This window comes from Etheostoma spectabile, chromosome 8 (genome assembly GCF_008692095.1).
Source record: "Etheostoma spectabile isolate EspeVRDwgs_2016 chromosome 8, UIUC_Espe_1.0, whole genome shotgun sequence".
Lineage (NCBI taxonomy): Eukaryota > Metazoa > Chordata > Actinopteri > Perciformes > Percidae > Etheostoma > Etheostoma spectabile.
This window is the reverse complement of record NC_045740.1, coordinates 4,467,407-4,481,360: the sequence shown is the minus strand read 5'-3', so window position 1 is coordinate 4,481,360 and position 13,954 is coordinate 4,467,407. Positions and strand designations below refer to the sequence as shown.

Below are 13,954 nucleotides of genomic sequence, written 5' to 3'. Positions count from 1 at the left end.
CTATGGACTACAGCATGACATCAAAGTCGATGCTAAAAAGAGTGTTGTAAGCATTGTCAGAACTAATGAGGACAGCAAGCTATGCTTCCCCTATTTTTACTTGTCAGGGCAAGAGCTTAACGTAGTTACTGAAGTGAAAAACTTGAGCCCCATTATCAGGGACTATTGTTTTGAGGATGATGATAATATGCCGTAAATTATATGGACAAGCAAATACTCTGGCACGCAAATTTCAAATGTGTTCTGAGGAAGTTAAAATATCTCTTTTCAGAGCATACTGTAGTCCACTTTATACAGCTCATCTATGGTGCAGCTACAATAAAGCAAAGATAAACAAGATAAAGGTGGCATACAATGATGCATTTAGAATTTTGAAGAAGCGTCCAAGATGGACCAGTGCTAGCTATTTGTGTGTGACGTGTAATGTTCCCACCCTCCATGCTGTGCTGAGGAATCTTGTGTACAGATTCACATGCCGATTAACCGAGTCAAATAATACAATTTTAAATGCTATAACCAATCCTGCACTAAGTGATATCAGATATTCGTCAAAACTCTGGAATCACTGGAACACACACCTGTACCTGTTTTAATTTTTGGGCATTGCTATTTGTAGGTTTGTATGTATGTGTGTCTCTTTTCTGATATTTTTGGGAGTCAGTTTGTCTATATGTATTTATGTTTGTGTTTGGTTTGTACCCCTCTTGTAATTTGTTGTGTGTACTTTTTATGTGGACCTTGAGTCTGTAAATAAAAAAATAAAGAATACATATTGTGAGCAAACCCTGTGGCTGATGAAAACAAAAAGAGGTACAATATACAGCTTATAAGAACTACAAAGTGTACTGATACTCAATTAATCAGGGGATAATAGAGTTGCTCTTGATGAGGTATTGGTTTCATGCTTCTAAGTGCCTGGTTCAGAGTTCAGGAACTTCGGGATTAATTAAAGTGTTCAGTATAGCATAGATACCTGTCAAGTAAAGTATCATGAGTTATTATATAGTCCTTAATTTAGAGTTATTCAGGAACTACTCTTTGTGTTGAGCAATTTGTTTCTTATTTGCGTCTTGGTTACCACTCAGGAGTTTGTGTACTTTACTATTAAGTGTTTAAGCAGTGCTTATAAGCCACATTACTATCCAGTTTGTGCCTGAGCAATGTAATGATGTAGAGCATCAACACCTCTCTGTCCCAGTTTGCAGGAATTGATGTGCGCCTGTGCGATGTTGGTGAGACCATTCAGGAGGTCATGGAGTCTTACGAAGTGGAGATTGATGGGAAAACATATCAAGGTAACATAAGGTTGTTTATCATGTCTTTAATACACGGGGTCAGCGCTGCTTCCTATTTATTTAACCTCTGTGTGGTGTTCTCCTTATAGTGAAGCCAATCAGGAATCTCAATGGCCACTCTATTGGACAGTACAGGATACACTCAGGGAAGACAGTCCCTATTGTTAAAGGCGGAGAAGCCACAAGGATGGAGGTTTGTACAGCAGTGAATACTCACTTTCATCTGAGCCAAATGTCCATGCGACTAGATTCTAGAGCACAAAACAACTCGCCAGCCTTTTTTTACTAGAGTGTCTGAAATTAAACCTTTATAAGCTGCTTGCCCTTGCATATGAATAAACCATTTTTAATTCTTAAGTGTAATTGGAAGAACATGTTGCTGGTTAGGATCACGACGGGGTGTGGAGAGGTGTTTAATTCATTGCTCTAACAGCTTCTGAGTCCCTCTCGTCAGCACTTTAATTACACCTTTAACTGAGTTGTGCACTGAATTGTGGGCATCCAGAGTTCATTTTAACAGGCTGGTAATTCACCAAGGAGAAACAGGTGTTTGGTGTATTTCCCCCCCCCTCAACGTCTCCTACCAGGAAGCGGGGAAATGATTACGTTTAGGGTAAGGGTTAGCTGCCTGGAAAGCTAATCTTAAATTTCCAGAGACTATACTGAGATCCATATCTGTCTCATACCCGCATAGCTGCAGTACACAACTGTATTTGGACAGAACTAAGCATTTTAATTGGCAAGTTGCTGAGTCAAGCATTTTACCTGATGGTTCCAGGAGGGTTGGGGGGGTTGGTGGTTGCTGAGATGGCAGATTTGCGTGTTGTATTTTTAGCTGAAGTGTGTTGGTGTAACAGGCCCATTACCCTCTCTGTGATCAGAGAGTGCATGGCTGGAATGGCAGCTGGGCGTGCCACAGGGCTGCTAGCACTTTGAATGATTATCGGGGAGAGAGGGTGTCGCAGTGTTATCAGCTAATACCACAGGGACTCTATCAACAGCCATGCGCTGATAGAGACACAAAACGCCGATGAAACCGCACCAATCAACTCGCACAAGGCACTGCTCCACAAAGGACACTTCTGTCCTTAAGAGACTTCACATGAATACGCGTCAACTGCTGTCATCTTGAGGTTTTAATAAATTTACTCTCAGTCCCCCTGGAGTGTTTTTGTCCTTTCAGTAACATCATACCCACTCAGCCCTGCATGAAGGTGCATAGATATAGACTTTTAATAGCAATTCTACATTTTACATCTACAACCAAAGAAAGTGTTTTGTCTTTTTTTTTTGTCTTTCAGGAAGGTGAAGCTTACGCCATTGAAACATTTGGCAGCACAGGAAGAGGTGCAGTCCACGATGACATGGAGTGCTCACATTACATGAAAAACTTCAACGTTGGACACGTACCAATAAGGTCCTGTTGTTTTAATGCCATCCCTGTATTAAAATGCTAAATAATATTGATTCAGGAAAATTATGTATAGGTTGATTTGCTCCTCATCTTCTGTCTTTCAATCCATAAGACTGAAAATTGAAGAATGGGAAGCGAGCGCCGTACCTGAACATTTGTTGACATCTGGAGTCAATCTAAAGTTTGTCTCACTATTTACTCTGTGTTGTTACTGTGCTACAGACTTCCAAGGGCTAAACATCTGCTGAATGTGATCAATGAGAACTTTGGCACTTTGGCATTCTGCCGCCGCTGGCTGGACCGCCTCGGCGAGAGCAAGTACCTGATGGCGTTGAAGAATCTGTGTGACCTCGGCATCATAGACCCGTACCCACCTCTCTGTGACATCAAGGGCAGCTACACCGCCCAGTACGAGCACACCATCCTACTCAGACCCACCTACAAAGAGGTAGTGAGCCGGGGAGATGATTACTAAGCATGCAGCAAGACTCAAGGCGAACCAGGAGGAGCATGAAAGCTCAAAGACAACAAACCTCTGCAGACTGATAGCAATTATTTAATATTTCTCCAACCTAAATTTCCACTGCTTTGAGTACCTTTAGGTAATTATTCTAGCAAGAGCAAAAAAAAAACTTGTGTCATAGCAGCAGCTTACTAGTATTTATTTTCCAAAGGATCAAGCCAATACACAAAGGGCATATCTTGAAGAAATGTAGTGTTGTCATTTTAGTTATGTTATAATGTGCTTCTTTTAGGAAATATGCAAAAGAAAGATATGCAATAGTAACATGCAAAAAAGGTTTTGGCGAACACCTCGCCTTAAAATGCTTTGCTTCATTGCGTTGTTAAGACGTTTTGAGGAAGAAATTACTGCAATGAAATATTTATATTTCTATATTTATTTGCTCTATTTTAATTTGAGGTAGTTTTATAAGAAATAAATTGTTATAAATCTTACATCAATTACTGTGTGCATATTTATAAGTGCTTAAGAGTTCAGCATACCGATGAACATCTGATGATGTAAAGGTGTATTTCTCTTTCTTTTAACCAAAGGAAGGCGGTACTAAAACAAACATCAGTCAGCCACCTGTACTCGTGAAGATGTTACAGTAAAACCCTTCAGGCTATTCATAGTCTTGTGTTTCATCATAATGTTGTCATGAAAGGAAACAGACTTTTCCCAGAAGTATTAACAATGAGCACCCTAATGTGTAGTTTATGCAGTTTAGATTTTAAAAAAGAACATATAGGACACACAAAAATAGCCTTACAATTATCACATTGACGGCACAATACATTCATGCACACCAAATCTCCAGCCCCTTTCTCTTATTTTGGTAAAGTCTTTGGGACAAGGACATCTCAGTGATGTCATGTTTGAAGAATACATCATATATCCTCACAGAGTGTGTCCTCCTTGGAGACAGAGAAACCAGACCTATTCTTAACTGGTGTCAATGCCAATGTCAATGAATACCCAGGCTTTTAATACATATTTATTTTGGGGCAGCAGGAATCACAGGCCAAACAGAGGAGCATATATTAAGAGAGTGTGTGCTTGCTTTCTTTCTGTCTCACACACACACACACACACACACACACACACACACACACACACACACACACACACACACACAAACACACAAACACAAACACGGTCAGGTTTGAGAGATGTGTGAATTTTCCTCATACAGAAGCAGGTCAGGCGATGACAGCAGAAAATCCTCACAGAATCAAGTCTGACTGAAGTAATCTGACAATGAATAACTCTTGTAACTGAACCAGCTGTGAGAACAAACTCAATCCTGAGTGTTTTAGCCGGCTGCATGTACTCCAGACCAGAGAGGGTGGAGCAGAGTGTGTTTTGCTCTTGTCAGACAGCAGGCGGGCGAGTTTGCCGGAGCTGAGCAGAGCTGTTCAGATTAAGCCGCTTGATTCCTTTAATGTTTTTTTTCATCCAGGAGTTACTTGTTCTGACCTGCACAGTTCCAGACTCTCTGCCAAGGACATCAAGCAAATGCACACATCCACACTCACACACATTCTGACTTCATTCATGATTTATCGGAAATATCTGCGAGACAACAAGGATAATTCAGTCTGTGCCTTTGCAAGACTTTAGAGTAAACAGCTCTCAGTAAAATTTATACTGTAGGACTTAAATGGCTCATCAAGTCTGACAGCAACTTACCCAGGAAATAAGGTGTAATTGAGTATTTAACATGCATTGTTTTATAAATTACCTAGAAAATACAATACAGTAAGACAGGAATAAAATTCCAACATCAGCTTTGTTTTCTTTGACTCTTACAGTAAGTGACTGTAGTCGGGCGAGGTTTGTGCTTATTTTTACCACAGCACTGTGGCGTAGTAGCTGTTTCCTGGGGCTGTGGACTCCACAGAAACATTAAATCCCTGTAGTAGGCATGGGGATTTGCTTTCATTTTAGTGTCCAAGCAATGCCTAATTCGAACAGTCCCTTGTTTACTCCTGTATGTCACAGATCATACCTTTCCATCCCTCTGTCCACTGCAATTCTTGGTAATGCCCTACCAGCGGCCACAGTCTTTTCTGAGGGTGTGGAGGATTTTGCGTCCCAGGGTTGACTTCCATGGTTTAACCAGGCTCTTGGTGTTGATCATCAGTCGGCCGGTCTTCCAGTCCTCATGACCAGCCACTACATACTCAGATCCTGGAGAAGAGAGCAGAGGATAAGCTTTTATTACATTTAAACTTTACTAAGATTGGCACTAAAATACACAAAACAGGAGAAAATCACCTCATGTACAAAGAACCCACATCATTATATAACTATAATAAACCAGTTAAATACTGTACTGCTAAGGATGGCTTGGATGAATGTTGCCAGAAATGATTATTGTAAGAGTGGTAGATGTGAATAGTCTCAAAACAGAAAGGTGGCTCTAATCTTTAAGCTGTAGATGTCCAATTTAAATGACTAATGTTAGGACATTGGCACCCACTCAAAGCCTCCATGAGCAGCGACAAAGATCCTCTTTTCAGCACAAAGCTGGCAGTTTGTTCACTTAACCTGTTAAAATCCACCTCCTTTGCTTGATTTTTGTCTATTTCTCGTTCCCAAAGGGAAAAGCTTATAACAGCGGAACTACAAGGCTAACATGCATGTATGAGGCTTCATTTGAAAGCTAAATTCCCCTAGTTTATGGAAATTAAAATGTGACTAAAACAAAACATACACAACAGCAGTTCAAACATGGTTCAAAATAGTTATTTTGGTCCCATCTAAAAAAAAAAAAATGTAATTTTTGAAAAGAAATGACTAAAACATACTTTGTACCACACTATAACTACTACTAACTACACTATAACAACCCTACATTTGCATTGTGAGCAATACATTTGTGTGTGTGGAAGGGGCTGCAGCTGACCTGGGTTGAGGATAGGACAGGTACAGCCCTGGGTGGTCCAAGACTCTGGGTAAAGTGTGACACTTCCCCGCTGGATCTTCATCTGAGGCTTCTGGTACAAGACCTTCTTGACTTTAACCTCTACCTCCGCATGGGAGCCTTTATCGTGAGCTGACATTACTTTCACCACCAGCACTGCCAAGGCAACATAAACAGTCATTCAACAAATTAGCAGTCTACAAACTACAAAATAAAATTTTGACTTCTCATATTTTTCTTCTTTTGAAGCATAGACACATTTCAAAAGGTTAAAGGGGAACTCCACCAATTTTACACTACCAAATCAGTTTACTTGTCATGAAGAAACCTATGAGCTCCAGAAAACTTAGTTGTATAATGTGTTCTGTGGCCCTGGAGTAGCTTTTCAAGTCTAGGGAAATAACCAAACTGATGTCATCAGGATTCTTTTTCCTCAGTCTCGGCTTTGGAGATAAATTTTATATAATATATACACTGGGGGCATGTGGGCCCTGTGAGTAAGGGAGAGCCTAATGAAAAGATGTTATCGAGCTGCAACATGGGAATCAGGGATCCAGGCTGTGGTCAGATGTCTTGGCCTTTGCTGCGTCAATTTTGACCTTGAGGTGCAATGCAAATTTTCTTTAAAAAGGTATCCTATGGAGTTAGTGACCACTAGCAGCGCTGTGGAGCAATGTTTTTGTGAATGGGTCTTGTTTTGTCTGTCCTGGTTCATGTGCAGGAAGATGATTAGATACATATTCCTGCCAATGGTTTCTATAAAATTGGCTTTGCACAGGTTTTATGAGTGAGAAAATGCATTCAATTTGACACATGATGGGTTTTGGTGACTTGCAATGAATGTAAAGAGAAAATATGTTTGTTTACAAGAAAACTCAATGCGAGTGGAACCTCTAAGATCTGGAATTGTATTATAGACAGATCTGATGGGTTTTAGCGTGACAGACATAGCCTCACCCTCCTTCACTGCCATGATTAGCTTACACCAAATTGAATGAATTCCTTCTGTCAAATAGCACTTACCATAGTCATACTCCGTAGCACAGAAGAGTTTAGCGATGCCAAGGGTTACTTCCACACATTCACATTTCACTGGAAAAAAATGAAACATTATTAAAAATATATATATAAATCATATAAATCATTATATAAATCACTTCATCATGATGTATAGATTTTAAGATCAAAACACCTGCATTTTTTTCTGTGTGGGCTGATTGTGCCGAATATTATGTGTGATATGACCTGTGACTCACCAGAGTGGTGCAGTGCAGAGAAAAGCTCCTCTACCCTAAAGAGTGCCGTATCACTATTATTGCTGCTGTGTCCCATGTGGCCGGTGGCTGTATAGAAGACCTCCACATCTGAGCTGTGCCGCAGAGGTAAAACCATTCAGAGGCAGGGCTCCACTCAGTGTTATTCATCCAGAATGCACTTCAATTCTACACCACACATCACTTAATCCAAATACATATGGATATGGTATTAAGTCTTGGCGCTCACCCAGAAATGCAGTCACCGGTGTAGGGGTCACAGTCCCCTGTGCAGTCACATGGACGGCAGCCGTATTCATCAAGCCCCCAGTATCCCAGCATGCAGCTGTCACAGCTGGGGCCTCCGACACCGGGCTTACAAGTGCACTCCCCGCTGCTAGGGTTACAGAGAGTGCTACCTCCTGAGAGGACAGAGCCTACAGGGTGGCAGGAACAGGCTGCAGAGGAGAGGGGTGACAGAACAAGAGGACCGCATGTTAACATTTCTGTTTGTAGGTCAAACTATGTGTCTCCTTTTCTGGCACGGACCTAGAAGCACAAAGTATACATTATAAGCCTGAAAGTATGCAAAGAACAAACATACCTATAGAAGCACAAACAACGCCATTTAGAGTGTACACAGGGAATTCCTGTGGCAATATAAAAGTTAACTGTATTTTATCATCATCCTGTAGTAAGCAACAAGCGGGGAGTATTTACTCCACATGCTTTGAGCAGCTGCAGCAAAAACAAACACCCTCAATCACACCGTCTCTGGACTGTGAGACCTGCCGGCTGATGGTCCTTTGTGATGACGGATTGACTTTTGTTACAGACTTGATTTGTCTGTGTCCAAAAATGGCATGTTTGTTCTTAAATAAGGCTTCAGCATGCCTGGCAGAAGGGAAAGGGCAAGAATGAGCAAAATGTGCTTGCATGCTCCATGGGAAATTCCTTCATTGTTTGCAATTACAGTCAAATTCCAAAACAGTGTGGTCATCCCCATCATTCCTGCTAAGGAGAAGACTAGAGTCATCTTACTATCTCATCCCTGGGAATGCAGTGACTCAGAGAGGTGCTGGGGGAAAATACCCTTATCAAAGAGATCAATCTGCTTTAATCTCAAAAGGGTCAAAAGAAACATCTAATCTCCATTACTCCCCTCAAAATATCAAAGGCTCCCACTCTTAATTGGAATTCTCTGCTGGCATTCATCCAAACAAAGTTATGGTTTCAGAAAAAAAAACTTTAAGTTTAGGGATGCCAAAGGTTATTACTACTTTAAGGGTCTTACCTTTGCAGGAGCCAGGGGCAGTTTTTGGTTGGCTGGGGTCTCTGAAGAAGCCTTTCTTACAGTTCTGGCAGTGACGGCCCTCTGTGTTGTGGCGGCAGTTGTCACACACCCCACCACTCTGCCGTCCTGTCGCTAGCCACCATTCACGACTAAAGTGACAGCTCTTGGCATGACCATTACACTTGCACTCTAGGTTTAGATGGACATGTACAATCAAACACGACGAGATGTTTTTCATTCCTCGGCTGAACTCTCAAAGCCCTAGTGATAGCAGTGATAACTCTAACAGTAGCTGACATGAAAAAGAAGAACTGCTCTGTTATTTATCATGCACAAGAGTCTGAAAGGTTACATGTGATTTATGAGACTAAATTCATTTTCGAGATATGTCTACATGCTGTGTGTCCTACTCTGCATTTGACTTTCTTGCCCCATCACTCACTCTGGCATTCATGCGGTGTTCCTATGATGCCATTGGCAGCCTGCCAGGGTTGGTCATTGTAGAGAGGTGCACAGCGCTCGCAGTGGTCACCTGCTGTGTTGTGTCTGCAGACACACTTGCCATGGACCTGCCAGGCAAACACCACGGACAGAAACTTGTAAATTTTATTGTATCTGCAGGCATCTTTTAATTGTTGACTGTATGTTTTTTACAAGTGCTTCAGGAACAAAGTGAGCAAGTAGTACTGAGGCATACTGAGTATTGTATTATATTGTATAATGTACTATCACTCTGTTGGATTAATGTGTATTTAAAATTTTTTCGTTGTATTCTTCTTAAACTGTTAATTGTTTTAAAATGTGTTTTTACCCCCGGGGCAGGTTGGATGGTTAACCACGCCTGTCCTCACCCTATTCTGTATGTGGAGACTATTTTAAAACGTTTTGGCCTGACAAAGATGTGGACGAGATTGAAATATTATCCATTTAAATAAAGTTTGTGGTCTGTAGTCTGTGTACAGGCATTACTTTTTTCATTGAGTCTGATTTCCAGCAGCCTCGCATCTATATGTGATGTGCGTAATACATCTTAAGTATTGCAACACATCAACATCTACATGTACAACCACAGTGGTTACACAGTGTGCAGCTTACTACTGTCTGTCAAACATGTCTACACCCCTTTAGACCATGTTGGAATTAAACTAGTGCTTCTATTCTCCATTTACAGTAAAGAGCATAACACAACAGAGACTATAGGTTGTTAAAGCATACGGCTGAACACCATAATTAAAGTTTCCACATCCTTAAATCCCTGTAATGGTAGGTAAAGCTGTGGCCTAATATCCAGTCTTCACTTAAGCAGCACATACCAGCTCACAGCTGAGTAACAAGGGAGTGGTGGGAACTAAACCAAACCAAACCCTCTCACCACATAAACAAAAAAACTGAGACTAAAAAAAAAAGGAAGCTTTCAGCATGACACAACATCTTAGTTCATTTTCAAAACAAAAGACCAAGAGCAAGAGTGTTTCCTTGGTGGAGTATCACGTACCTGCAAACTGTATGTTCACAAAATTCCATCTTAAAAATACTCACCATGTTGTCGGTCTTCTGTTGGCTGGATTGGTATCCCCCGGCTGGTACACAGTTGTCAGCATGACCGTTGCAAAGGCAACTGCCTTTGACAATAAAATCATAGATGGCATAGTGGTCTGTGGGGAGGACAGCGGCACCAGGATGTTTGGCCTGGCAGGGACACTGCTGGCGCTGCAGCAGACGGACTCTGAGGTTGGTGATCATGAGCTGGTCCTGGGCAGCTGGTCCATACGGATCCACAGAGTGCCAGGGTGACAAAGCTCGATAGATCACCTGGGCATTGAAGAAGAGGAGAACATTTCTTTAAATCTGCGTTATTCCATTTGTAAAAGACTCTCTAACAAGTGAAGAAACTGACTTAAGAGACAATGACAGACCATGGCAAAAACATTATGTCAGTTTCTCTTTTTTTCTTGGTCTGCCAAATAAAAACCAGGCATCAATATGGTTCATCTTTCATGCTCCTCAAATAGCTGCTATTCTAGGAAAATCCGACGAGCTCCAATGTAAACATGGATAAATGGTTCTTGTTCTCCCTCGTTAAGTTTAGCTGAATGTTGATCTTTCAGATACAGCCTCTCTGTCTGTATTTGAAATTGTGCTCATGGTTTTTTACTCTTCATCGCAACATCAGGAATGAAAACTGTCAGACACACAATAGGATTTAGTTGGGCTTTTTATGGAAGTAAAATTGAAAGCAGGAAGCATGAGTGGAAAAGTTCCAGACCCAAACTATAACATTAATAGGACAAACGTTATCTTCAATACATACTTTTATTTTTCAATCTAATTCTCATATATTCTCCTCAGTTCTATACATCAGTGTGAAAACACTCGAAAATGTCCCTTTTTCATACTTATTTTATACAATTATCCATAAGTGCATGGTCTGTTTGTATTGTGCACAAGAGGGAATTCGTGCTATGACATCATTTGGTTAGTGATACAGTACACATGTCAATTACAGGTTTTATTGTATGATTATGGCACTTGACAAATTAGCTAATTCTGATTTGCAATAAGAAAAACTTCACTTGTATTGACCATGTTTTTACTTTAGCTCATTACTGAAAGCAGAGACTTAAACTAAGTAAATGATGTCTGAAGTGTTACTTTCTTACTGAAACTCTACATTCACACAACATTTTGGGGACCTCTTTGCATGTTGAGCAACAGAGACACTAATTATAAAGGGCGAGGGGCTTACACAAGAGAGCTGACATACTGTAGCAAGACACATACTTGTTTCAAACACACTGCAATTATGAGATCAGTCAAAGCCATATATTTATTCAGACATTCAACCAGAACCTCCCAACGTGGTCTGAGGCGAAACAAATCTTTACTATCCAGTGAGAGTCTTTCTTCTACACCTCTGCGTGAATTAACGGTCTGTTCATGAATTAACCAAAAATAGTTTTCTGGCACAGACCTCCCTGTGATGACGCTCAAAAAATGCTTTGAGAGAACATCACAGGTAAAAGTGAACATTGATATTCTAGCTGTGCAAGCAGTTTGCGGCTTAGAAGGATAACCTAACAAAAAAAGGTCTCCCGCAGCCCTTCAGAGGAGGTCAGTTTACAAAGCAACTGTTCACTGGGTTGTGTGATATCAGCTTATAGTGCATCCTGGTGCCAATAAATGGACAACAAGAGCAGAACAGATGGTGAGTGTTACTGCTTTGAAGTGCTGGGGGAATGTCTGGCAGTGAGATTTGATGTGGTCACTCTCAGATCTCAGAAATAAAATTACAATCCAATATTGAAACCTTTTCTCTGAGCTACAGCATCATACTTGCACCTCAAAGAGTATTACCATTGGCCCCATGACCTACAACACATGTATTTATACAAAAGTTAATTCAGTAAAGATTAGGGTATTAAGTGGTATCTTATTGTATGCAAACTTTCTCTGGAACCATATTGTGACAATAAGATCATGTGTTATCAGTTTTCTAAATCCTGTTGTTTAAATGAAGGATTTTGCACATTTTAATTTAAAAACTACTAAATGACTACTAATAGCTGTCAGCGTTCTTGTTTATACAGTAGCTGTGACGAGCTTTCAGGCACTTCTATGTCCCTACGCTGTCAAAAGCACTGAAACATGTAAAAAAAAAAAAGGGATATAAAATCCATAATTAATAAAGCTCACATCATGGTATGTTTCCAGTAAGGTGATACATCCTTTCACTCAGTAAAACATTTTTTAGTTATTTGCTTCTTCTGAAAAAGTAGTATTTTTATTTTGGCCCCCACACCCCTCTCATGCCAAACTGTCAAAACCACTTTCCATCCCATGTAAATGTTTCTAGACCAGCCACTGTGGGCTACTCACCTCTCCTCTGGTGCAAGGGAAAGCTCCTGAATACTTGGAGGTGCAAGTTGCTCCACTCTCCCCGATTGGCGATCCCTCTGACATGCCAAACACCTTCTCACAATCCCTGGCAAAATACCTGCTGGCCCTCCATGTGTGACCATGGTCTTGGGAGCGCTCCAGCACCATTGCAGCGGGGCGGGGTGAGCGGAACACCAGGATGACATGGGTGAGGAGGAACTCCGTCTCCAGGTCGAGCTGGAGCGTCTCCTCCTTCACCCCCTCTGCCGACTGCCACCAAGTGTCAGGGTAGCGGAAAGAAGAGTCGCTCAAGGCAGAGGGGGGATGCGCTTGGCTGGGGATAGCAGAGTTGCACTTGCTGCATTTTGCGGCCGAGCAGGACCCCCTTCTACGCGGGGAAGCGGTCTCTTTGTAGATACAGTAGGGCTCCGAGGAGTTGGAGCCGCAGACCGACTGAGTTCTCGGCACTCTGCCCTGGGCCAGGTTGCCCATTAGCGGGTTGCAGGCTCGGCCGGAGCAGCGGCTCTCCACAGCTGGACCTTTGGATTTAGACGTTTCTGGTAGGAAAAAGGTGCGTTAACTTTAGTATCATTTGAGAGAAAGTAAGAGAAAAACGCCAGTAATAGCCTATGTCGGGCATGACAGGGGATTAGGCTACCAAGAAGGTTGCGTGTTCGGTTCCCGCTCCCTTAACACCCTTTCTTAGAATGTGTGTACTTAGGATGCTGTGAGGCACGTGGACCCAACGTTTCCCAGGAGTGCAACGCTCGTTTTAATAATTCACATCTTCATGAAGTGGGTGCGTAAAAGTTTTAGACGCAAGTTCAAACTCACCGGCTGACAGAGGAGAGGATGCGCACACCGGGATAATGACAAGTAAAGTCCACAGTCTCATCCTGGAGGAGTTGTTGTACTTCTACATAAAGTCACCTGTCGTATATTCCGCAGGAGCAAAAAACGCGCCCGTTTGATCCAAGGATATCCAGCTGTTAATAATTCTACATGTTGCTTTCCGATATAAAAAGAACTACTTACAAACGGTTACAGATACTAAGAAACTCAACAGACTTGAACGTGAGCTTATTCGGTCTGTCATGGTGGATACATGTGGTATCTGAGCGCTCTGCAGTGATTATCCTTAAATATTTCCAGCCCGCTTCAACTTGCTGTGGAGAGTTCATTGACATTTGGGAATATGAAGAGGTAAGCACCGCCCTCCCCTTCTTGTCTTCTCCTAGACCCCGCCCACGCTGGTTTCTAAAATCCGACTTTTCAAAAGAAGCAATATTAAAACCGTCTCTGGAAGACTTGTTGGCATATAAAGGGGATGTTTTGATTTTGATGATGATTCATCTACATATAGGACCATTTTTTATCAGCCTCAAACTATA

At 41.6% G+C, this 13,954-nt stretch overlaps 2 protein-coding genes across 3 annotated transcripts in view; one reads left to right on the top strand and one right to left on the bottom strand.

The window, feature by feature from the left end:
* Window positions 1-3,665, top strand: part of LOC116694172 (methionine aminopeptidase 2) — a 7,866-nt gene extending 4,201 nt beyond the window's left edge. For both annotated transcript variants that reach the window (XM_032523707.1, XM_032523706.1), the window contains 4 exons: window positions 1,199-1,295; window positions 1,385-1,488; window positions 2,597-2,712; window positions 2,932-3,665. In XM_032523707.1, coding sequence (XP_032379598.1) covers window positions 1,199-1,295; window positions 1,385-1,488; window positions 2,597-2,712; window positions 2,932-3,184 — 570 coding nt within the window. In that variant the 3' untranslated portion in view covers window positions 3,185-3,665. The remainder of the gene's footprint in view (window positions 1-1,198; window positions 1,296-1,384; window positions 1,489-2,596; window positions 2,713-2,931) is intronic.
* A 530-nt stretch (window positions 3,666-4,195) lies between these two features.
* Window positions 4,196-13,754, bottom strand: LOC116694171 (netrin-4). The gene is made up of 10 exons (XM_032523705.1): window positions 13,398-13,754; window positions 12,564-13,120; window positions 10,227-10,499; window positions 9,130-9,256; window positions 8,688-8,876; window positions 7,644-7,851; window positions 7,397-7,509; window positions 7,164-7,232; window positions 6,123-6,296; window positions 4,196-5,404 (listed from the first exon to the last, which is right to left on the bottom strand). Exons 1-10 carry the CDS (start codon window positions 13,456-13,458, stop codon window positions 5,262-5,264), a joined length of 1,914 nt encoding a protein of 637 aa, XP_032379596.1. The 5' UTR covers window positions 13,459-13,754; the 3' UTR covers window positions 4,196-5,261.
* Between the last annotated feature and the right edge of the window lie 200 nt (window positions 13,755-13,954).

Excerpts from the sequence above, each read along its gene's own strand:
- LOC116694171 (XM_032523705.1), bottom strand. The coding sequence starts at position 13,458 with ATGAGACTGTGGACTTTACTTGTCATTATCCCGGTGTGCGCATCCTCT. Across the intron at positions 13,121-13,397 it reads ATCCTCTCCTCTGTCAGCCG|AAACGTCTAAATCCAAAGGT; the intron begins GTGAGTTTGAAC and ends TTTTCCTACCAG. Across the intron at positions 9,257-10,226 it reads AACAGAAGACCGACAACATG|GTCCATGGCAAGTGTGTCTG; the intron begins GTGAGTATTTTT and ends TTTGCCTGGCAG.